The sequence below is a fragment of the Cajanus cajan genome, chromosome 6 (assembly GCF_000230855.2).
Source record: "Cajanus cajan strain Asha chromosome 6, NIPB_CcT2T_4, whole genome shotgun sequence".
NCBI classification, from domain to species: domain Eukaryota; kingdom Viridiplantae; phylum Streptophyta; class Magnoliopsida; order Fabales; family Fabaceae; genus Cajanus; species Cajanus cajan.
In genome coordinates this window covers 44,174,641-44,199,762 of record NC_138522.1, presented here as the reverse complement: position 1 = coordinate 44,199,762, position 25,122 = coordinate 44,174,641, and the positions used below count along the sequence as shown (strand labels likewise).

At 33.3% G+C, this 25,122-nt stretch overlaps 1 protein-coding gene across 4 annotated transcripts; it reads right to left on the bottom strand.

Moving 5' to 3' along the window:
* Window positions 1-459: 459 nt before the first annotated feature.
* Window positions 460-24,449, bottom strand: LOC109809450 (symplekin). Of its 4 annotated transcripts, XM_020372771.3 has the most exons (27): window positions 24,005-24,448; window positions 23,452-23,611; window positions 22,690-22,782; window positions 21,853-21,955; window positions 21,537-21,705; window positions 15,737-15,911; window positions 14,982-15,110; window positions 14,238-14,864; window positions 13,507-14,127; window positions 12,956-13,021; window positions 11,608-11,721; window positions 11,275-11,520; window positions 9,654-9,701; window positions 9,418-9,564; window positions 8,846-9,007; window positions 8,673-8,735; window positions 8,155-8,265; window positions 7,963-8,046; window positions 7,822-7,869; window positions 6,962-7,036; window positions 6,599-6,694; window positions 4,956-5,036; window positions 4,807-4,878; window positions 3,566-3,610; window positions 3,398-3,481; window positions 1,403-1,506; window positions 460-1,033 (listed from the first exon to the last, which is right to left on the bottom strand). In XM_020372771.3, the coding sequence occupies exons 1-27, from the start codon at window positions 24,205-24,207 to the stop codon at window positions 919-921; spliced, it is 4,041 nt and encodes a 1,346-aa protein (XP_020228360.1). In that variant the 5' UTR covers window positions 24,208-24,448; the 3' UTR covers window positions 460-918. The 4 variants fall into 4 exon arrangements, with proteins under 4 accessions (XP_020228360.1, XP_029129352.1, XP_020228361.1 ...); XM_029273519.2 differs by lacking the exons at window positions 460-1,033; window positions 1,403-1,506; window positions 3,398-3,481; ... (12 more) ...; window positions 11,275-11,520; window positions 11,608-11,721 and having other exon boundaries at window positions 12,956-13,055; window positions 24,005-24,449; XM_020372772.3 differs by lacking the exons at window positions 460-1,033; window positions 1,403-1,506; window positions 3,398-3,481; ... (17 more) ...; window positions 14,982-15,110; window positions 15,737-15,911 and adding an exon at window positions 18,784-19,184 and having other exon boundaries at window positions 24,005-24,440.
* Window positions 24,450-25,122: the final 673 nt, after the last annotated feature.

Here is a 25,122-nt window from a genome sequence, read left to right as displayed (position 1 = left end):
TTCTTAAGATCTTACGCAATTAAATCATCTTATCTTACAATTGTAAACTATTATTTTGATAAATAATTTTTTAAAAAACTGTTAGAAAAAAGCAAGTATATCACGTTTATATCGGTCTGTAGAATATTATATGTGCTTCGTAGCTTTAGCCACTGTTATTTTATTAAAAAAAATATAAAAAATATATTTAAAGCAACTGGATTAGTTATACAATCTGTCATTGCTCATACTGTACATAATAAAAATATACAAAAAAATGAAGTTAAAATTACAAAGTTGATGTATTTTAATTTTTGTAGTGATAAATAATTATTTTAAAATAAACTTATAAAAAGTTAAATAAGAATTAAAATTTTCATTTTCATTTCTATATTCATATTTTCAATTATTATATATTTATTGATTTTAATTTTTAATTTACCAGTCATTTTCCATATTTAAAGACGTGAAAATCAGAGATGAGACCATAGACTTGATTTCATTTTAGCATTATCATATCGTCTGGGTAAGGAGAACTATGCAACCACCACATACACGAGGATAGTCCACAGTTCCTACCCCAGAAAAGGCAGGAATAAAGCATCAAAATTGAATGAATAATATTACAGTGAAAAAAAAATAAAAAAATAACCACAGAAAAGCGAGAAAAAAAAAAAAAACTATGATACATTCTAGAGGCTGGGTGGGTGGTTTTTCCTGGAGCAATGGTTTCCTGAAAACTGAAGATACAACTGGATGCATGCCCCAACGTCGGCAGGTCAGAAACTCTGAAAATGCTGCATTCGGGTTCAAAATCACACCATATAAACTGAGTGTATCCGCTCTTAGGATCCCACGAAACACGGAAAGTCGACCAATCTACTTGACAATAATTTTCAATTGGTCCAGTTAACTGAATTCCTGTAAGTCACTTTACTATCACGTCAGAGTTGCTCCGTGAACTGAAGAACTTGTGTCAGAAGGGTGTAACGAAGTTGACAAATGTTGCTGCACATGAGTTTCATTTGCAAGACCAAGTACTGCTAAAGTTGATCTGTACATAGGTATATGCGTAATTTTAGTTGATTACAAAGAAATTTAGACCTAGCTTCTATAGGAATTTTTACCAAGGAACGAAAAATTTTGTATCTATTTGACTGGCATAAAAAGCAGGGAGGCGTTACAGATTAATTATTAGACAATGACAGCTTAATGATTAAATGATGTGTTGCGTGATTAGGCTATTAATGTCATTTATTTCCTTAGTAATTGGATTGCAAACTGATGGAAGGACTGAATTTAATTAATTAGAAAAGTTAGGGAGACTTGATTAGAGATGCAAAAAAGTATTCAGGGACCAAAATCACACAGCTGTCATGACAGGAATAAAAAAATTCAAGTAATCATATCGAGAAAAGCTTACCTACTAAGTGATGATTTTACAGTTGGCTGGCTGGCATAAGAAGCAAGGGGACCTCTGAGATTAGCGTGCCTGTTGAGTGCACTTTCCAGTTGTTGAGGTGGCAACTGTGAGGAGAACGCAAAACAGATTATTCTTGGAAACTATTAATGGCATCTAGATAAAATGTATAAGCTAACAATATCATCATGTAATTCCAGTAATTAGGACATTTAATCGGTGTATTTATTACTTTTGTTCTATAGTTTATCACTCTTATCTAGTTTAGACACATGAACATCACAAGTCTCGCTTTCTTTTCCCTTGACATGCGATTTAAACCCTAATGAGAGGCAACCCGCCCTATGCATATTCAGTGAAAGCATCATTCATTGGTTAATATATATATATATATATATATATATATTTTTTTTTTTTGTAAGTTGTCTCTCAATTTGATTTCGGCCCTCAACTGCAGTGACATCCTTCCTGAAGCTTTGCCAATTCTGTCCACCTTCACTAGCCACTGCCAACTCACTCTACATGCACCATCATTAACTTACATCAACGAGACATGTTGCCTAACTTCTACATTGTTAGAAAGACATTTGACATAATGGATCCCACTTGTTAGGGAATACAAGAGGGGTAAAACATCAAGAAATTTTTTATTAATAAGCCATGAGCAAACCAAACAAGTAAGTTTGACACTACATCCAATCCAAAACCTTGAAGCATTAGGGGTATACAAGTCTTTGCCTCTTCTATATTTAGTATATTATTCAACATGTCCATATCTATCCAATATAGGACTTCTTGTTCACACTTGCACTCCAATAATATAGGACTAATGTTAAAATAGCCCAACCTTCAATAAAAATATCAATTTTTCTAGTTTGAAGAAAGTTGTTTTCTTCCATGAAAAGCAATACCTATTACTTCTCTTTTTATATTTTTTTCTTGGTAACCAAGTATGAACAAACTTTCTTCCTAATGCCATTCCTCCCCAATTGCATAGGTCCCCACTTAGAAACTCAACATGTGCATTCCCTTTCTCACCAAGGTAAGGTTTCATTCACTTATTTTGTTATCTTCAATTTTGTTTTTACTCTCTAGTTTCTACCGTTATTATTTTCATATATTTGGGAGATGGGATTGAGTTTCTTTTAGTAGACAATTACATCTAAAGAAGGAATCTAGGGTTTTAAAATTGCTTCTCTTAAACAAATCGTTAGAATTTGGGCAACATCCATTAAGGGACAAATATAGTTTCTTGTTATCTGTCCAAAGCTCTATAAATATGACCATCTTTTATTTTTATTTTGCATCATCTTGCAATCTTGTAACATTGCTTTCTTCCTCATTCTTAGGCACTTTTACAATCTTGTTATCACATTTTTAAAGTGGTGCATTAATTTTTTTTTTTTTTAAATCTAATGTCGCATTTGATGCCAAGCTATGTTGTGAATCTTGTTTTTCATGTTTCCTATGATTTTTATTGGCCCATTTTTTTAATTAATAGCGAATGGATTTTATTGCAATTTATTTTAGCTAGCTCTACACTGCAACTATTAAGAGCTGGTTTGTAAAAAAGATGATATTAAACACAATGAGATAGACTGTAATTTCAATAGAGAAGAGATCTTATTTGGAGATATCACCACTCACTAATTCAAAAGAACAGAAAGTGGGTATTTATTTCCACCAAGTCTTTAAGAGGTCCTCAGATAAGTTAGAGATACATAACAAGCTTGGTGCATGACTTATGTACTCCAGTTTGAGAGTGTATTAGAAACTATGTAAAGTGTCAAAATACATTGTATACGCTAATAAAACCGTAATTACAGTAAATAGGATAAATGTGATTTGTGATTTTATTATTATTTTTGTCTGCAATTCAGCTTTCCTTTGTATTTTAGACACACAGATTTCATCATGTCTCTTGTTTTCTTTTCCCTTAATAGTTATGATTCAAGGTGATAATATAACAACATGGTATGCAAGTTGAGAATGCAGTACCTGCAATAATACATGAAAAGAACGTGGCTGTGTCTGATATACACATTTTAAGAAACCAACCCAAAGTTTTGGCATTCGCCACACCTGCATTCAGTATAAAATATAACATCAGCAGTCTAAACTCCAAAGTCCATATATCAGAGTAAGCTGAATCCCAGATAAGCATACCTGTTTAGTCACAAGTTTTGAGAGTATCTCCATGACAAAATCAACCTAAAAGCATAACATTGACATTAGAAAAGTTGATGTTTTCTCCATGTCATCCCTGATATGATAAAAGGCTTTCAAATACCAAAAAGTAAAAACCATGTTAAAGAAACTGTAATGATTAATGGATTTCAAGGGTCAATGGTAAATAAAAGCCAGAAGCTCAGAGCTTTATGGTTTATTTAGTGTCTCTAAAATAGAAACCACTTCTTTAAAAGCGATTGACATCTATAGTCCCCGTCAAGATGCTCTCTAAAATAAGCAACAATATATATCTAAAAACATAAAATGATTAAATAAATAGGCACACAGATAACAGTTGAAACTATTTAAAACTCTTATCTCACAGAACAAGCCCTCAACCCTTAGCTTCTTATTCTCATATGTGAAACGCCGACTTTTTCAAAGAAATGTGCAGATGATTTGGGATGGGACAGGGTTGATCAAGAAAATCCCATTTCTAGCTTCTGAATACACGGATAAACAATTAAAGATACAAGCAACTCCTTGGTCAAAACGGTACTTAGTCAATATTTTGGTACAGAGCCATTATAGGAGCTAAAAAAAAAACTTAGAATTTTGCTTCCCCTCTCATTTTTGTCACCCTCAGGAGAGTGCTGAACATATTAATGTTATGCGTTAAAAAGTATTTGCTCAAACTTTATGCAAATTTCTAATATGTTCTTTGCCAACCAGCAAAGTCTAATGACCAACATTTATGTCAATTGATATCAGAAGAAAGGCTTCAGAAGTATCAATCTGGAGTTTCAGGATTCAGAAAGGTGCAATGCAAATGAAAGTGCTATCATAGATGGAAGGAGAAAGGTAGATTAATACAGACCTGCCTTGAAAGGAAGACTTTTTAAAACAAAATAAGGACAGAAATTGAGAAGAATCACTTATGACATCACTAAAAGCAACCACTTATACCTTTGTTATTACTGATCTATTATCTACTTTGGATTCTTTTCTACTTGAAAATAAAGTATTAGCAAATGACACCTTGGTTAAACCAATTTCTTAATAATAAAAAGCAGAAATTGAAAATTTAGCTCAATCAGCAAAATCTCATAAAGTAGTGTATTCATAATCCATTCCTTATAATACCAGTATATCACATATCATCTAAAGAATCCAACGTGAACATAATATCTTAAGAATCAAGAAATGCATTAACACCAAAACTTGAAAAACAAATTTACCAGTGCTGGAAAAGCATCAATTGCCTGAATAACTGTTCTCATGAAAAGTAGAGGCAGTGGAGTTTGATCAACCTGAAAATTTAAACAATAGGTCCATGAATATTTGAAGTAAATCCAGTATTATTGGCCAATACACTGAATCTCCTTACCATCTGGTTCAATGCCTTTGCCAGAACCTGTTGCGTGAACACTGTACGTTGCTCAAAGCAAGCCGAGCAAGCATCTGTTATCTGATGGTGCAAAAACAATTCAGAATTCACCATTTATGTTTTTAAGGTTGTTCAATAGTTGATACAAATATGACTTGTGCAACTAACATTCATGAATAAGATCATACAGCTAATCAGACTTGGGTTTGGTAAATGGCACTAGCCTTATGATGAAAATTTTGGATTGTAGTTTGTGCAAAATTTAAATCCTAAGAATAACTAAATCATTGTTGCATTCTAGAAAGAAGACATCGGTACAAACAAACAATCAGGCAAGCTTGAACTTTTAACACACAAAACAATAATCGTGATTTGCAACTGCATTTTGTCCAAACAATGCTAGAGCTTTTCACACATCAGACAAATAACGATTGCATTCTTTCTAAACAATGCTACCATGACAAGATGAAGGCAGCTAAAGCAAAAGGTATTTTAAATTTCAGAGGGCAATAATGCTTGTCTTCAAATTGCAAAATTGAACTAGTTTAAGATCGGAAAAAACAATGAACAGTTAACTGCAAAAGACACAACACAAGTGCTTATTGGGTGTATGGATAGGAAAAAATGAACCAGTTAATTTACTTCTTTATTTATTTATTTTTTTTGCAGGGGGGATGTCAAGAAAAACAATGAATAGTTAACTGCATTACGACACAACATTTGTGCTTATTAGGTTTTGATATGTACTCAAAATATCCCCCTTCCCCAAAAATGAAACATGATGAAACCAGGAAAGTGAGAACTGAGAAGTACATCACAATTAAAAATGACCCTAAATAAGCCAAAAAGACTATATTGCAAAACATTTGACAATTTGATCTAAAACATTTAGAAATATAATGACTAGAAGTATAACAATACAGAGTTGTACATCAACTCAAATACAACCTACAAGATCTAATTCCACTAAAACCATTAACCAGGTAAAGCAACAATGAGTTTAATTCTTCCAATTAAAAGGATCCTGTTCACATCCTGATTATGATGCAACTAACATGTTTTTATTTGCACTTATAACAAAACTCACAAGGATATCCTCCAAAAGCATTAATACACCACATTTTTCATAGAACATCAATAGTCTGCCATAAAGACAAAACACTTGTATAAAAATAGAAAACTATTTTACAAGACCCTTTATTGCTTGTCCTTTTTTACAAGACCTTTAATTGTCTCTTGTATTAATTATTTTCCTAAAATGCCCTTAATTAACAATAATTTTAGGCAACAAATAATAAACACTGAAAATTAATAATAAACTCTTTCTCTCTCCTATTAGGATTGGAGATGACTAGAAACAGTCTTCAGATGATTAATATTCTCTTTCCAAATATTAATTAATTAGGTGAGAAGTAATTAAGTGGAAAGAGATTAATTCGAAAAATGTTGAGGTAGTTTTACAAAAACAGTTCAAATTAATGACAAATTTAATACTACTAATTAAATTGACCAACTTTCTTTGAAGGTTCAAATCAGTTGAATGGGTCTTATATACAAGGACATAGATAGTATTTACATTTTCCCCCAGATGCAGAGAAGGAAAAGTACACTCAAAGCATAAGTGTAGATGATAGAAGACATGCCTTCTTAAGTGCAAGGCCATCTTTCTCTGGAACAATTCCATGGATTGCAACCAAAACTTCTACAGGAGTTAAAGCTGGACCTGTATGAGCTGAACCCTGCCATGAAAAGCATTGAATACTTAGCCTATCTAGAAATGGAAAATATATATATATATATATAATGAAAAGTTGGAAAAATTTTGTTAAAATTTTACATTTTATCGAGGCCAACTAAAACTTAAGTTCCCACGAACCCAAAAGGAACAGGTATATGGAATGGAAGCATGGAGTGTAGATGAGAGTGTAGTCAATGCCCCAAATGCATAGAAACAATAAACATAATACACATAAAATAAGAAAATCAGCCTGAGAATTCCCATGTACCTGTAGTATGTGAGCAAGTGCCCTTTGAAACTTTTCCAATGGAAGATCAACAAGCCTAGGGAATATTGGTAAAACCTGATACCATCAAAAATTGAAATTCAAGCCAATTAAAAAAATATCTACCACTCATAGCATAAGCATGAGAACCAATATCAATATTAACATTGCATCAAGTGCTCAAAATTACTGATACTATTTAAGGAGACAATGCTGAAACAAATGAAAATTGACATCTTCAAACAAGCTGACATTTACATAATTTCCGGTTATAAAGAAGTTGGTTTGCAAACCAAGAATGATGCAATATAAATTCTAAAATTAAGTTTACCATGCATCTAAATTTGACTTTGGCAAGATACTTTAAATAAATTACACAAGTGAAAGGAAGCTTATTAATGAGAATCTTATCATCTGACAAGTGTTGTGGATAAGGTTACCAAATACATTTCATCTGATACGTAATAAGTTATAAATGTTCCGGATAGGATCCAGAATCATGATACCTTATTCTTAATTTTTTTCTAGCAACCCATCCTCTTATGATGGTGATTGCCAACATTCTTAAGAGAGTCTACTGGTCCGACTATCTCAGATCTAAGAAAGTAAGAATAAAGCGGAAGATTGTCTATACTGAGAACAAATAACTATAAAAATAAGGGAAAAGAAACACTCTAATCATTCATATAGAATGGAGTGCGAGCTCCTTGTACTCATACAATGCCTTTAGAATTTAGTATGAAAACTCCTCAAATATTTTAGATGCCAGAACAAAAGGCCACATGCAGTAACACAATTTTAATAAAGGAAAATTTTGCGAGAATATAAATAGAAAAGTAAAAGAAGAAAACTATCAATATAACCTCCTGTTTTGAAAGCGAAGACAATAATGGAACAAGAATTGTAACATCCTGCAATGAAGAACCAGAATAAATTAGAAAAGAAATGAAAGATATAACCATTGGTGGAAAAGTTTACAATGCAAAACTGGCTGCTATACATACTCTAAATTTAGTTTCATATAAACGTTTAATTGTAGATATCAAATCAGAAGATGGCGTTGTGTCTTGTGTCAATATTTGCAGTACCTTCAAGAAAACAATGTCAACATTAAGGTCCTCTTTTCATATTCTAGTAATGAACCTTCAATTATTGAACAAAATAAGCTAAAGTCAGCAATGAGAACAGGAAGCTACCAGGGTTAGAAGATTTTCACTTCCTTGTGGTGGATCAGATATGATACGGAGCAATTCAGTATAAGAATGCCCTAACGCCCTCACAACAATAGGAATGTGGCGGTGAAAAGCCTGCAAAAAAGCATGAGCACAAAAAGTCAGGAGCATTAAACAAAGAAATACTACAGCCAAAAATAGCTGAAAAGAAAAATCACAATGCAAAAGGTGGACTCCTTAGCAGCACAAGACCATGATTCATAGTCATAACCTTAGGTGAAAATTTCATATTTTCATTGTGAAGCACAATTGAATCAGAGATTGTAATTCAGGCACATACTCTCATACCACAGTTTTTGGTTAAAGCATACTATGCTACAAAGACCAGGGCAAACTCTTAACAGCCATGTGCATAATGTTCAAAACGACTCTTAGATCCTACTGTGTGTAGCGTTACATGCATGTAGACCAAATAAACATCTAGGTTAACCTAATTCACTGTATCCTGCAAGAGAAAACTAACATGATCAACAAAATGATACCTGTTTTACAATTTTTGGGGCTTGCCCATACACATTAAATACAATCTGAAGAAGACTGGGTTTCTGCAAGGATTGAAAACTATGTCAGCATTATCAAAACAGATGAAAATCATCATTGTAGTCATTGCAAAAAAAATAAACTAAGCTTTGCATTAAGTATACATAAAACTAACCTTTGTACATAAAGCAAAAAACAAAGAAATGAGGCGTTGAGCTTCAGAAAATGACATAGATGGACCACTTTGATTCAATGGTTTAGCAACTCTAGCAGAGTCATTTTCAGAAATTGTGGACTCTGAAACCTGTGAAGTACAACTTGTTTCATGACTTTCAACCTGTAAAAGAAAGTATGAACTACCGATAATCAATTTATTGAGCACAACAATGACCAAGCCTCATCCAATTAAGTGGGGAAGCTGTTTAAGCATGGAAAAAAACACGAAATATAAATAAATGGCAAAAGAGATTCAAGCCTAATTTTCAAGCCATATATAAATGAAACCTAAAAGCCATAAACAAAAGGATACACAGAAAAAGTAACAAATTAATTTCCAGATGTATAATGTATATAATGATCTGACAAAAGTGAGATAGAATTTATAAGAAGCACAATTGTTTTGGGACAAGGCTAGTAGCAACCAGATCTGAATCAAATAATTCAATCAGAAATATTATAGAATTCTCCACATCAATCATCACAAGGAATGTTAATTAGAAAAATGACATCAGAAGAATAATACAACACCTCTGCCTCGGCTCTTTGTTCAGTTGGTGCAGATTGCAAAAGACCTGTATCTGAAACTTCATGGTGTACAGCAGAAAGCAGCATTTCTGTGGCAAATTTTTCAACATCTCCAGATACGTAACTAAGCTGAAAGAGCTTGTTTGTCACCTATCCAACACAAGCAAGAGCATTCAGTTGCATTATTAATTAATAGTCTGTCAGATTCCATAAAACCAAAAACATTTTACAGTTTATACCAGCCGAATAGCTTTTGCTCGAATCTCATCCTGTGGGTGGATAGCACACTGCCATTGTAAACCAATCAATTAGATATTCGAAAGTTGTCACAATAAAGCCAAGGTTAAGAAAATAGGTAACCACCAAATAATAGTTTGAATATACACGATTATAATAAACATTGGTGGACTTGGTACTCAAATACATAGAAAGCAAACTATTATTTGGTGGACTTGGAAAAAAAAATAATGGTGAGCAAGCTTTCTCACAACAATGATGTTGCATCATTTTGACCAGAAAACATCCTAGAAACAGCCTCTGCTTGCAAGAGTAAGGCTGCATATGTCTACTCTCCCCATACCCCACTTGGTGGGAGTCTCATGCACTAATCACCCTTTTTATTGGGAATAATAATGGGAAATGGAAAAACATAGCTTATAAAACACACAAAAAAAATGATATTTGTAGCCAAAAAATTAATCATTAATATGACCAATACAATCATCCAGAGAGAAGATTCAACACACAAGCTAACAAGCAACTAGAAGCCTCAAGTTTCACTAGATTATCTTCAAGAGGCTACAATGAGTTTGGCAGATTTATTTATTTGCATGTGTTTGGGTCAAAATTGAGTACATATTAGTGTGGTATCGTTGAGGAAATAATTATACAAAATTGGTTATGGTTTGGACACATAAGGCCACTGGAAGACCTATGAGGAGAGTAGATTGCATGGATTTTGGACATATGAAAAAGCAGAGGGGGAGATGAAGAAAGACAATTGAGGAAGTTGTTAAGAGCAATGCCATTGTGAATAATATATATAAAGATTTGGTGTTTAACCAAGCCGAATGGCATCATGTGACTCGTGCAGCTGATCTCACCTAATGAGATAAGGCTTTTATTGCTGTTGTTTCTTGGGCCAAAATTAAATTTGATCTGGTGGTTCAGAAACTGTCACATAATTGGATTAGTGATGCCAAGATTTCACATACAAAAAGAAAGAGCCTAATAAGTAATCCACTACCGAAGAACATTCCAAGAATATCCCATACAATTAACCTAGTTATCTATGAATGCACTCAGCAACAAGTTTTGCAACCAGGTTTCTAGACAGAAAAAATGAAGATTAGTGATTTGACTGACAGTGTAAACTATTGGCATATCCATGGAAAAAACAGAGTACGAGGAATTATTACTAACACCCAAATCTTCACTGTTGTAGAGATTTGGTACACTACTGGTTTTACAATATATATCTCAATTCATTTTTAAGCTTGATATATACAGTGTACATATGGTACAGCCAAACTGATGAAGCTACCTGAAATGTTGTCTCAAATGGTTGCATGGAAACAGTCCAGTCAATACAAACATAACTTTAAATTCTTTTAATGCTAAAAGTACAATCATAACTCTATTTGAAACCTGTTTAAGGCACATAGGTAGTGGATGGTTTTCATCCTAAATTATTTAGACTTTAGGAGTTTTCATGTCCAATTATTACTATTAAATCCATGCGTCAAAGTGCCAGCCTCCAATATACCAGAGATGTAAGAGTATAAATAAATAGGCAACAAGGTAGCATACACTACCCAAATGACGCATTCTACTGCTAGAGTCTCGTGAATGACGGCTTACCTTCAATGCTATTCCTAAGCAGGCTTGGCGATTTTGTGGACGCCCCAAAATTAAACTCCAAATAGCACCAAGGCCTTGAGTCACACGTTCAATGTCACGGATAATTTTTCCATCATGACCAATAACATCGGAATAGCAGAGATCATTCAAAATCTTCAAGGACGATTCTGGCAAAAGTGGTACTTCACCAAGAAGTCTACTAAAAGACTTGTCTGAAGCAGGAAAAGAATCCAACAAAGTTTTGGCCTACAAGGAAGGAGTGTATCCGACTTTTTTAAGAAAAAGATACAAAAATGTTCTTAAATAAGACCAAACAATTAATTATGAGCATACCACTCCCAAGAGAAATTTTTCATATAAAATAGCAGAAGATGAAGTATTTCCAGCTGAATCCAATATCGTGAGGGAATGCAGATGGTACAAAACATGCAGTACAAGTTCATGCCCCTGAAAATCCATTAGTAATAAGTTAGAATTATTCGAAAAACATTAATGAACAGAAACAAATTTTTAGCTACTTTTATAAATAGAATCATAATCTGCAAAATAACAATTAAAAGTTGACTCTAGAATCCAGAAAAAAGTTTTATGTCTAAGCAATACTTCTTAAAAATTAAAGGTGATAAAACAGAATTCTTCTTTACTAACCGGTCACCCTTTTGAAATTCTTCATTATTTGAAACAATAGCTATGATGTTGTATGCAGATTTGAAGAATTGACAAAGATAAGTTCAATCTTTCTGGCTAACGTTATTAGATCACACCCTTAATCATCCAGAGTGTTCTATATTAGTTTATCATGTTCCAAAACATACTTTATGGCTCCTTCTACACTAAGTAAAAACCAATATATAAGCTTCAAAAACTACAATATTGTGTGTTTTAGCTTGCAGTATAAACTAACAATGGCACATTAACAATTTTTTTATAGTTAATATGTGTTATGCGGGAGAGCCTTAGCACAATTGTAAGTTTGTTGTTTTGTGACTAGGAGTTGTAAGGTTATCCGTTTTTAATGGATGATCTACCTGCAAATATAAAGATTCACTGAAATTACACTTGACAAGATCTGCTTCACAAAGTGGAAATTTTCCAGTACCACTGATTTTTTACTATATAACTTCAATATAGTTTCATTTTATTATCACTTATAATCATCATATAGCAAATGAATAACAGAACCATAAAATACCATCATATGCATTTTATGCCTCCTTCAATGAAAGTTGCTAAGTCCTGTCCATTTCATTACGTAATGATAATGTGAAATGCTGACTTTGATGCAAGAATGATGATGCATTGCATGCAATAGCAAAGCAGCAATTTTCAAGACACTAAATTGTATAACATATCAGACAAATGATGGCATCAACTGCAACTGAAAAAATCTTAGCATTTAGTCTTACAGTCTAACTTAACCCCACAAAATCGACTTATAACGAGAAAACTATCCAAGCTTTATAAGCTCTATTTAAGTCATATCTCTAGTTGATATGAAACTAAATCACCACCCTTGAGGCTACAATTAAGGCAGCTTTTCAACAAGAAATATCCAGCAAATTTTTGTTAATCCATGACAAGTTATATATATATATATATATATATATATATATATATATATATATATATATATATATATATATATATAAATTAGAACAGATTTAAAAATCAGACAGGGCACCTTTCGCCAGTGGTCTTCCAGGATGTGTTTTTGCAGCAACTTAATAAACTCGTCGTCATCATCAATCTGCAAGGGAGGGCCAATACAGTATTTGATAACGCTACACAGAATTCACAAAGACAGAAATAATTAAAGTGGATACATGCTCCAAAGTTCCTATGTCGTACACAATTTGTTCATAGAGAGCTCATATTACAGCCAATTCTTTTACATTGAATGAATTTTTGTGGTTTACTGATTTGTGTAAGTAAATATTATTCCTCCCATTTTCATCATTAAAGTAGCCAAGAAAAAAAAAGAAACTGGGTGTGCATTTCTTTTGAAAACTTACGCAAAAAAAACTAGTTAAGAGATAAACAAACACATTATTTAATATAAATAGAAGCATATAATTATATAAATGCTTAATAACTAAATATTAAGAAACAGAATCATTTGAACACTGATCTTAGACAAGTGAAAGATATAAGAAAACAAGAAACAGTAAGGTCGTATCTTTGATAGAAATAAAATCTCTGAACACTAAAAAAACAAAAGAAACAATTTTCTACCTGAGCTACTAGTCGAGCAAGAAGTGGCATGCAAAACTGCTGACAATCTGTCCCATGCAAATTTTTGTATGAATCAATTATATGCCTAACAGCCATGTTTTTCACCTTACTTTCCTGTTCTTTGGATAGTTCAACATAAGGTGGAAGCTGTGGTAACTCCAGACAGGTATCTTCCAAGGTAGATTCAACTTGAACATCAATAGAAAACTGATCAAACTCATTAGATGATGAATCTATCCCAATTGTTTCAGTATCATCTGAAAGCTTCACTGTACTCGGATCTTCATCTCTTAAATCAGTAGAAGACGGTGAGGGATCCACGGAAGCATCTGCTTCTGTAATACAATGAATATCTCCGGGCCTTTCCAGAACTTCAGTTTTCGGATTTATCCGATCAGGTTCTAAAACTGGGGAAGCTTCAGAGATATCATCACTTTTTATTTTGACTGTTAGATCTGATGGAGTATTGTCGTCAGCAGTCACGGCAGGATGTGAAATAGGCTTAATGGAAGACAAAGGTTCATCAAAATCTAATTTTGTTGCCCCAGTATCATCCACAATTGGTACCGTTGCTCCTCCAGGAGTTACCACTACACGCCGTGGATCCAGGCGCCGAGGATCCTGAAAATTGAGCCAAATGGTTCAAAGTAACACAGGTTGTATTTTAATATTATCTATATGGAAATATTGACTAGCAAATGCTAAATTTTACAAAGAAAACCAAGATTTACCCGTCGTGGATCACGTTTAGAATCAGCAGGCTGGTTACTGATGTTAGAGGTGTCAGATGGCAATGAAGTAGTGGCCATAGCAGTAGCTGTGACAGTGGCCGTAGTTGAAGGGAATGATGTTTGGGCAGTACCAGACAAGGATTGGACGGAATTTATTGGAACAGAAGTTGCCATAACCTGTGGTTGACTGACTTGGGTGCTTAATTGTCGTGATACTGGTAAATTCCCCACCCTCACTAGTGATGGGGGAGCCTTTGGCAAGTGCTTCATATTAGTTATGACAATATCAGCCAACAGATCAGGATGAATCTTTGAAATGAGGATCTCAAGAGATTCAGCACCTCTCTCTCCTTCAGCAAGTAAAGCACCAATCACAGCAATCATTTGCTCCACCGCAGTTAGTTCACTATCCAGCACAGGAACATTAGGTGATACTCCATTTACAGAGTTAAGATCCTGCCCAGAATCATTTATTTGAGCTGCTACAGTAGGGTGAAAGTCAGGACCAGAACGGATCCGCTTAGAAATGGTTTCATGACCATTGGCCAGCAGTTCATTATCTAGAGGAACTGGTCTTTTTCTAGATAATTCCTCTGAAACAGGTGACTGAGTTGATGGTTGATCATCCTGGAAGTTAAAATCAAATTGAATGTTATATCAGTAAAGGGTATAAATCATAACTTTGGCTCAATGTCTGCACTCTGCAGCTTACTTTGCAGCAAAACATAGCAAGTCACTACATACCCTGCTAACTCGTGCATCACGGGTAGAACGGTCACCATTTTTAATCATTTTGTCCACTTGACGAATGACCTGATCAGCAGCATCCCCTGCATTTATAGCTCGCAGGCTCCTCATTAGTCTTTCTCTTGACTGCAAATTATCAATAAAATATTTGTTTGAGATTACAAGTCTAATCATGGTTAGACACATAACACCTGTCCATATCCTTTAAACCTATAGCAAAGGACCTAATAAGAATATTATCTTCACAGTATTATTTTTCCTACTCATGCTTGCTAATCTGCAGTATGTTAATCATTATAAAATGCTTAATTGTTCACTAAACTTGAAAAGAAAATGCCACACTTCTTGAAAGGAGGGAAAACAGTAACTGAGTACAGGAAAATTTGTAGTCAATTACTACGTGACACATTCTAGGATTCCATCTGCAAGCAAACATGAAATTGAAGCACTATCAACAAGGCATGGTTTCTCTAAAAGTAGAATGAGCTCAAGTTTGAGAAAAATATTCCAAAATTAGGACAAAAAACCCAATGATTAATATTAATAGGTAATCTAGGTTTTATGATATATGAAAAACCTGGAATTTTTTCATAATACAAATTTACAATATATCACTGTCATTCCATTTGGCCAACTTTTCACAGATACAAAGAAAAACTCTAAGGCCCAATATTGCTTACCAGGCATTTAGGTGAGAAATATGTCAGACAGTTGAAGTTAGAGGCCCACATATAAAATAAAAGCACATTTACCTCAAGTATTGGTGAATAAGTGCACCTAAGAAATCCCAAAAAAGCTGTTCTTAAGGAGTACTGAATACTAGCAGCATGACATCCTTTCGTTGTTTGAAAATTTGGACTAAAATCAAGCAATGCTGAAAGAATAGTATCATAGTGTTGTGGCCTTTTCCTTGCAATGGCTGCTAAACTGTCAAAACAAACACTTCAATGGGTTAGATTTGACATGACAATGACTGGAACCAGGAGAAGAGAAACTGTATCTAAACCACAGTAAGTACTAGTAACACTATGGAGCAACATAAAAGTTGAAGCAAACACCAAAATTTAAATCCAAGGATTGAGGAAAGAGCATATAAGTAATTCTAGCTACAACAATCTAACTAAAAACCATTAACAGCGATATTTGTTTGAGTGTCAATAAAAATCACTCTGCAAAATTGTCATTGAAGTGATCCTAAGTCCTAACTAACATTTTCTTTCAAAATCATATTTAACAACCTAGTGGATATTTGCATGCTTAAGTGGTGGAAAACAGCTTATAAAGAATGTCAAAAACAACCTGACTGAATCACATGCCAGATGTTCAAAAGCTGTACTTAAAATTTTGGTTATCAATTTTGTTTAAATAAATTAAGAATTCATCCAGTTTAGGCATTTAACCAATACTTAGGGTATCAATCTTGAGCTTATCAAGGATTAGGTATTTAACCAATACTTAGGTCAATCAATCTTAGGTATTTAACAAATATTTAGGTGAATCAATCTTGTTTAAATAAAATTTGGATATCAATCTTGAGGTTATCAAGGAATTTAGGTATTTAATCAATACTTGCTGGAATGCACAAAAAGTGCAGAAGCAATGGGAATCTGACTCGAGCAATAGGTGATGTGCAGATATTATTTTCTTCCAGTTTATTTCCAGACCACTTTCAGACCAACGTTGTCTAAAGGAAGAAAAGAAAAGAAAAAAAAAAAAAAAAAAAAAAAAAAAAAAAAAAAAAACAGTAACAGTGTTGGACTTTCTCCTGATCCATATCTTCCATTTGTAACTTTTACCAAACCTGAGAGGTTTTTTATATGAACAGAATTTGTTAACAAGTAAAAGAGAGATACAAATGTGGAGGATTAAATGTCCCCAAGAGAAACAGGACACACAAAAAAAAGGGATAAAAAAGATCATGAACCATGCAACAGAGCATGCCAATCACTCAGAAGTCCTATCAAACACAATCCCCTAAAAAGACCATTGGCAAAGAAACTAGAAAAACTACAAAATTCCAAATGAGCTCAAAAGAAGACTGCTCCCATGAAATTATAGAATTTTTTTCCAGCCAAATACATCATAGGACCACAAACTGGGAGCAACATTAAGTATTTTAGGCATTTCTGGCCGTCTTATTTGTTTATCTGAATAAAGTAATTTAAAATAACACTATAGTTATTCAAATTCACAGAACCTTTAAAAAAAGATTGCATGCCAAAACCTTAAAAACAAAAAAGAAAATATCCAAACTAAATAACCTGTGCCAAAGGCAAAACAATATACACTAATAAGTAAATTACCAAAGGCAAAGCAATATACACTACAAAACAGAGAAACAGAGATACACTACCAAAGGCAAAGCAGCAATGAAGAATAATCCAGTATGAACAACTTCTTATGAGATACACTAATAAGTAAATTACACATTATCATTTACAAAATCATTCCATGTTGAGAAACAGAGATGTGCCATTAGGCAGAGAAAAAAGAAAAAGGGTAAGCACAGAATGGAAAAGGTAAAAATTAGTTAGAGCAGTTTCAGTTGAACATTTCATTGAGACGAAAAAAAAAACATGTAAAATAGGAAGTGTTTCAAACAGAGAGTGGTACTTTTCTTAAAGACAATGAATTGCAATTTTTCATATAAATATCGGTCACCAAGGTTTCAAAAGACAAAAAAAAAAAAAAGATCTCAAAGTGAGTGGTATTGTAAATAGTTTAGTAGATAAATAAGCTGGATAAAGAAATCAACTTTCTATAACTAATAGTTAAAAGAATCAAATAATGCATATAATTTAAACATATCTAGATTACAATAATTTAGGATTCAGCAAGATCTTTATTATTTTCAAACATTACAGGCTAACAGTCACATCACATCTCAGGCAAACAGATCAACATCCAGCACAACATGAGTCCAGATTTTCATTAAAAATCACCCATAGTTTCAGGATAAGTGAAAAATGGTAAAATAATGAGGAAAGCCTCAATAGCTTACAATTATGAAATCAATCCCTTGGGTGTGAACAGCACATACAAACTCAGCAAAATTGCTGCTACCAGTAAACCCCCAGCTTCTAGACAATATCAAATAACCTTGACCATCTCTTGTAGAAATGTTAAAAACATGATTTTAAACTTCTGAAGAAAAGTCTTATGATTCACAACAGATTTTCCTTATGTTGTCAAACAGATATTAAATAAAAATATGCATGCAGCTACAGAACAAAGATAAATCATTTTTATAGATCTTCATTCTCCTTTTGATTTTTATCCATGATACTTACAAACACTATGCATTGTCATAGAGGGTAGCATATGGAAAAATGAATCCCCTCTCCCACTTTATAAACTGGTTAGAGCTCGATGAGAAAAATTCTATTCTTTAAAACTTATTGTAGAGCTTCTTAGTAATCTAATTTTTAAAAACAACAATGCTTTAAAGTAGTGGGATTTTTATTATGAAACCTTGACAAATAATTGATATTCATTCCACCATTTATCATAATCCTTATTTGCTGATAATTTTGTAGGGGAGAAGAATTGTTAAACAGCTTGGAAGAAACTCTAAATTGAATGTCATGAAATTAATTTCAAAAGGCAGGTTTAAGCTGCAAACCAGCTGCACAAATGAAAAGGGATAAATAAAACATTTGCAATTTAGAAGCTGGTTGCAGAACAATCAAAGGATCAGCAGAACAGAAGTTTCATGGGTTGACTATGTAATGGTTCTAGCATTATTAATATGCAAAAAATTGGAATAAAAAACCCATAAAAATGAGTCAAAACAAATACATAACACAAGAACACCAATATATAAATTGAATTATTGAGGCACTAACTGTGCATCAGCTGTTATAAAATAATAAATACATTTAACTGTGTATTCGCTTACAGTATAACTTTTAAATAGTAAATGGTCTCATAACAGTTTACAATAATAAACTGCATCACTTGACAACCATGTTTCCTCGGTTCATGAGATGACCAATTTAATGCATCACTTTCGATTTCTACCACCCGGCCAACTGGCACTCCATGGTATAAATAATGAACCATCTTACAGTCTTATAACTTCCAATATAAGAACCACCGATGCAGAAGTATCCAAGGCCATTAACTTCCCATAAAGAACTGATCGGCATGCTGCAATGTTACTAAAAAACAAGCAGTTGAACTTGTTCGATCCACGAGTCCCTGCTTCAGTGATCACTCCACCATTTGGAACATAATAAAACCAGGGGAAAATGCAGTCATATGCTCATTTTTTAAAGCCTTTCATTGATTTAAGACATTAAATGGCATGGCATCAGTAATGATTAAGGCATGAGAGTATCATGTAATAATGTAAACTGAAATCATAATGCAAAAGATAGCTTGCAACCTTCCTGCGTAGATTTGAGTAAGGCAGAACAGAGACACTTTACAATATTTCAAATTCATAAAATACACATATTACATCAAATATATTGTAGCTGCAACAAAGAATTCCAATTAAACAATTTTAAACTATTAAACTGTAGATGCATGGCCTTGTAAACAAGGCATCTATATTTATAATTTGACAAGCTGCTAATAAGCAGTGAATTCATTTGTAGCAATTGGATTTGACCTGGCATATTTTCTTCTCCTAACACCTGTGTAGTATCTTTGTAGCCATCTTGTTTCATACCCTATTTACTTGTCTTAATGAATTATTCTCTTATTCATGGAAAGAAATGTACAACCAACAACCCCTTCTGATTTTAGTTTCATTTTTATTGTTATGCTTGGGAACCCACTTAGAGTCCACAATTTGTATTACTTTCACTACCCCTTTTCTCACCTTCTGTAGATAAATTTCACCAATCACAATTCCCCCTCGACTTTAGCTTCATTTTTATTGTTACACTTGAAAACTCACTTATAATCAATCTCACCCTCTGTAGATAAATTTTACAACACCAGCAACCACCCTCATTCAACTTTTTTGTGCCAAACTGCAAATATTTTTAATCATCATGTGGCGCAAAGAAACAGTTGTTCACACTTGTATGTTCAATAGCTTCTCAGTTTCAGGACCACATAACAAACTCATACCATGATATCATAATAGAAATTGAAAAGCTACTCCTCCCTCCCCGACATGGATATAAAAGCAAGGGAAAAGAAGTAAACTTTATTTCATAGAAGAATCAATACCTAGAGCTATTTTTTGTATGTTTCAAGAAACAAACACAATCAGAAGGACTCTACACACAGAAAATTAGGAGTTTTAAAAGGCTGCAACAACATTGAGAGTTGCAGGTGATTTTTGTTGAGCATAATAAGGCCAAAAAACACATACAGAACAGATTAAAATTTTAATTTATCCCACAGCAGATGGTAGACTTCAAGATGCACACAAATCAATCCGTTGTTTGAAGAGGAAATTTTCCAAAAATAAACCCTACCAAAAACAATAGATAATTTGCTAAAAGAATTTACCAGAAAACAGAATAAATGCAAAGTCATCACAAAAATTATAAAGTTCCTGTACATACTATGATACCACCTAGTGATGCCTTCTTTAAAATCAATTATCCTTAGAAATATAATTTCATATAGACATACTTAATGGCTTGTGTAACAATTATTTTATATATATGAAGCAGTACAAGAAGGAAAATGGAAGTTCGTCATGAGCCATGGAACTTCAACGACATAATGAAGTTGAAAAGGTAAACAGCAGATCAAATATCAAATCAGCATATGTACTATTTTAAAAACAGACCAGTTATGCACCAGATAATTATTTATACTATTTTCCAAGGTGATGGAAAAAATTGGTCAACAAACAAACAAATTTTATAGTATTTAGTATCTTTCCATTCTGCACCATGCAACTGAGTCCAGTTATCTGTTGGGTTTTGTTTCACCTGACACAGGCTAGCTATCAGTTTCAGCTGGCTATTGTGTTGATAGATTCTATACCAATAGAAAGATGACTCTTACTATATACAGTGTTTCTGATCTCTGATCATTCATTCAATTCAACACTAGTTTTAGCTTCTGTTTTCAGATCAAATCTCTCCCTTAATTTTTATCTCACTCTCTCTCATTTTCTCACAGATTCTCTATATTCCGAAATCTATCAATGAATTTAATAAAGGGTCTTACCAACCAATGTTCTAAGGGCATTGGTTATGGAACACTAAATACACCCTATTAAATGCTTCTAGTTAATTAAAAAAGTGAATGTTAAATGCTACTTGCATCCATGTTACCTTCATTAAAAGAGTATGCCTAGGAGAAGAACAATCTCAGTACAAAGAAAATAAAATATTTAAAGAGGTAAAAAAACAAGTGCAATAAATAAATAAAAAATGTTGCTCCGCCTACTTATATTCCAACAGTAATCATCAGGCAATAAAGGAAAAACAAGTCTATATATGCAACTGCAACCACATATATTCAAGGGAGTGGCCTACCAGACAATTTCTACAGGATCAATTATCATAAAACGAAAACACACAAAATGTTAACAATATGCAAACACAGGTCATTGACTGCTACCACATTAAAACTCACCAATTTACAACAGTAATAGTCAAGCAACCAGGAAGACTGCCAACAGCCTGCAATAAATTTAATAGAATGCCAATAGTCCTATTTGCATCTGACATGAGCACCACTGGATCAAGAACAGGGTGAGGGTGACCACCAACCAACCATGAGACATTAACAGCTTTCCTAACTCCTGTATTTAGATAGCGTTAAACATTATAATGATTATTAACCAAACAAATCAACTTCCTATCCTAAAATGGAACATTAAGTAAAAAAATCTGTTGTAAGAAAGCAATGTAATCTATGTCATTAAACTCGTCGAAGTGAAGAGCAGTACCTTTTGAGGATAATTTCTCAGTATCACTGATGTCAGATGTAAAGAGTAGTACAAATGTTTCCAAGAATTTCAGTGCCAGCAACTTTATTCCAACAGAACCAGGCTACAATACCAAGCAAATTAATTCTCTAATCAGAAATAAAATAAAGTCCATTGCTGCCTCTACCACAAACTCAAGTTAAAAAAAAATTACATTAAGATTCCATACAAGGATAAAAATGAAGATGTACAATGGATTGATAGAATTAGAAACTTGAAACATAATTAGTTATACACATTATCAGTAGTATGCAACCAAAAATATCATCAGATGACTTTCAGAAACATATAAACACATTTTAAGTTTAAAAGCTAGTAAACTGGATTACATATATTCCAGACAAAAAAAAAAGTAGCAAGTGACAATGACAGTCAACAAAAACATGAAAATTCCAACTATCACTTAGCATGCATTATTGCTCAAATTCCCTTTGCTTAGCCAAAATTGCAAGAAACCATAAGGAAAAGCACCACAGAAGTAAATATTCAAAATCATTAACCATACAGACCTGACAAACTTGCACTAAATGATAGAAAACTCAAGAATAGTGATGTCTCAATGGTTGCCTATGATTGTAGACAAAAGTTTGATAAAGTTTTAAAATAATTTCTTTGACTAAGCTTTAATTAAATTTTTAATAATATATAATTACATAGTTCAATAAGTTGAACACGGTTGATTAGTATACTCCACAGCAATAAACCACCATCCAGAAGGTAACAATTTCAGAAGATGGGGTAAAACATACATGCCATTCATGTGCAACAACAATAGATTAAAATAAAAAAGCCAATTACCTCCAGAGCAATCCCAAAAACTGCATCCTTGAACTTGAGCATCCACATCCAAATATCTTCCAGCCACCTCTCAACTTTACCATACTGTTGAAACTGTTAGGTTTTCCAAATTACTATCACTTGTTCAGTATCATAAATAGTACCAAAGTAGGTAAAATAAGGGGAGTCAAATGTGGGGCTTTTCATACTAATGAATTTCTTTCCTTTAAAAACAACTGGATTCTTCATCTTAATGAAACTGTATGGTTTTCCAGATTACTGTCACTAACGTAAATTCATAATACATAAAATTTACCATAATCATGAATTGAGATACGAGTATAATGTATTCCTTCTTTCTTTAAAAAACTAATAGACAGAGGACATTAAAGGAGATCAAAAATCCATCAAACAATAAGAATTCATTAATCAATGACCAATGATTAGATGAAGTAGGAATGATAACTATACCAACACAGCATAAATATGCTCTAAAATTATAATAATAAGACCACAAACCATGGAAATCAATAACCTAATATCATTTCCATAATCAATATGCATAGATCATGCTAGTTCCACACAATCCCAATGAAAGTTAAAGGTTGAGAAGGGAGAGAACCACTATGACCGAGAATATGTACACAGAGCAATCAGATAATCAGCAAGATGTATTGTTAAAAATAATTTAACCTACATAGAACATTTAAAGAAAATTTCATGTATTTTTGCCTATCTGCATGCAATTATAAAGGAAGGCAAAGGGTAAGATAAATAAAGTACCTTCACAATCAACTCCTCAAAAACACTACAGAAGATATTAGTGCCACTAACAATAGACTGCTTTACTACGATTACATCACTGTCTTGTAAAAATGTTAATATTACAGATATGAGCGTAGGAGAGTGCTCAACAGCTTTAAAACCAATTTCTTCAATTATCCTGAAAGACAATGAAAGAATCAAATTAACAAAAACAAATACATATTTATGACTTACACAAACACACCAGAAGCTGCAAACATGTGTTGAATGGGACACAAAGGTAGCACAAGTTACGGATGGAGACAACTTTTGCAGCATAATTCAAGAAAGAGGCTACGGCTTCAAGAGACAACTAAAAAGTAACAAAATGCAAATTGAAAAAAGAGAAGAAAAAAAAAACAAGAAGAAATGTAGCCCTACAGCATTGCCCTAAACCGCCAAATTCATGAAGAAAACACGAAAGAACAAATTGTCAATACAAGAAAAAGCATAACGAACTAAAAAGACGCAACTAAAAAGATCCAAGAAGGAAACAAAGATTGAAAACCAGTAAAGAGAGTAAGGAACTAACTGAATGAGCAATTTGCGAACGAGGCTTTCGGGAGAAGACTGAAGCTCAAGCAAGTAAGGGAAGAGGTCGGCGGCGAGAGAGGGGTCGATGGAAAGAAGAAGGTCTTTGGCTTGTTTCAAGGACGAGGTTTTAATGGCGAGGTCGCCGTGGTTATTCGCGGCGGCGAGGAGAGAGAGGGCTTGGTCCCTGGTAGCAGCGGCCATGGATGTATGTGTGTGTGTGTGTTAGGGTTTTGAAAGAGCGAGAGGAATGGATGAAGGTTTATATAATGTTGGGAGCAACGAAGAAGAAGAAGGGTTGGAACACGAATTGGAATTGAAGCAAACAACTCGGCGGGCTGAATCTTAATCACAGTCACTCCCGGATTGAGACGATGTGAAATTCTGCATTGTGTTTGCCAGTAACAAATTTATCCACCCATTACCTTCAACACATATTATTACTTTATCAACTGATTTTTGTCTGCGCGTCCTTTTTTTCTTTCTTTTATTTATGAATATAAATATAAATTCTAAATAAAATTAAATATATTTTTTATTTTTAAATTTATTTTTATTTTTTTCAAATTTTTAGATAAATTTATTTTTAATCTCTCAATTTTAAAATTAATTTTTTAATTTTAAAAAAAATATTTTAATTTTTATACTCAAAATTTAATAAAAAATCTATCATATATTATTATATAAAATTTATCTACTAATAATTTTGTTAGTAAAAATAAACTTAAATTATGATATATAATTATTTCAATCCGTTATTTTTAAATATATACATGATAATTTGTTCACGTGGTAGTTAAAAATAATAATCAACATTGGTTTCTTACCTTCGTATATGCCAGCCCTCACTCTCAATTTCGTGTTGGGCTCTGGCGTGATATCTCTCGACTTGAAGCAACAGTGGATGGACCTTGGGCCCTGATGGGTGATTTCAATGCCACTTTGCGTGATCATGAAAGACAGGGAGGCTCAACTTCGACAAATAGGCGTGGTGACAATGCATTTCGTGAATGTTTCTCCGAGTGTAGATTGCTTGATATTGGGTTTCAAGGAACTCCTTTCACCTGGAAGCGAGGTGCGGTGTGTGAAAGGTTGGACAGATGTTTGGCTTCCTACGAT

Excerpts from the sequence above, each read along its gene's own strand:
- LOC109809450 (XM_020372771.3), bottom strand. The coding sequence starts at position 24,207 with ATGGCCGCTGCTACCAGGGACCAAGCCCTCTCTCTCCTCGCCGCCGCG. Across the intron at positions 7,870-7,962 it reads TATATGAAACTAAATTTAGA|GATGTTACAATTCTTGTTCC; the intron begins GTATGTATAGCA and ends TCTTCATTGCAG. Across the intron at positions 1,507-3,397 it reads CTTTTCATGTATTATTGCAG|TTGCCACCTCAACAACTGGA; the intron begins GTACTGCATTCT and ends TTCTCCTCACAG.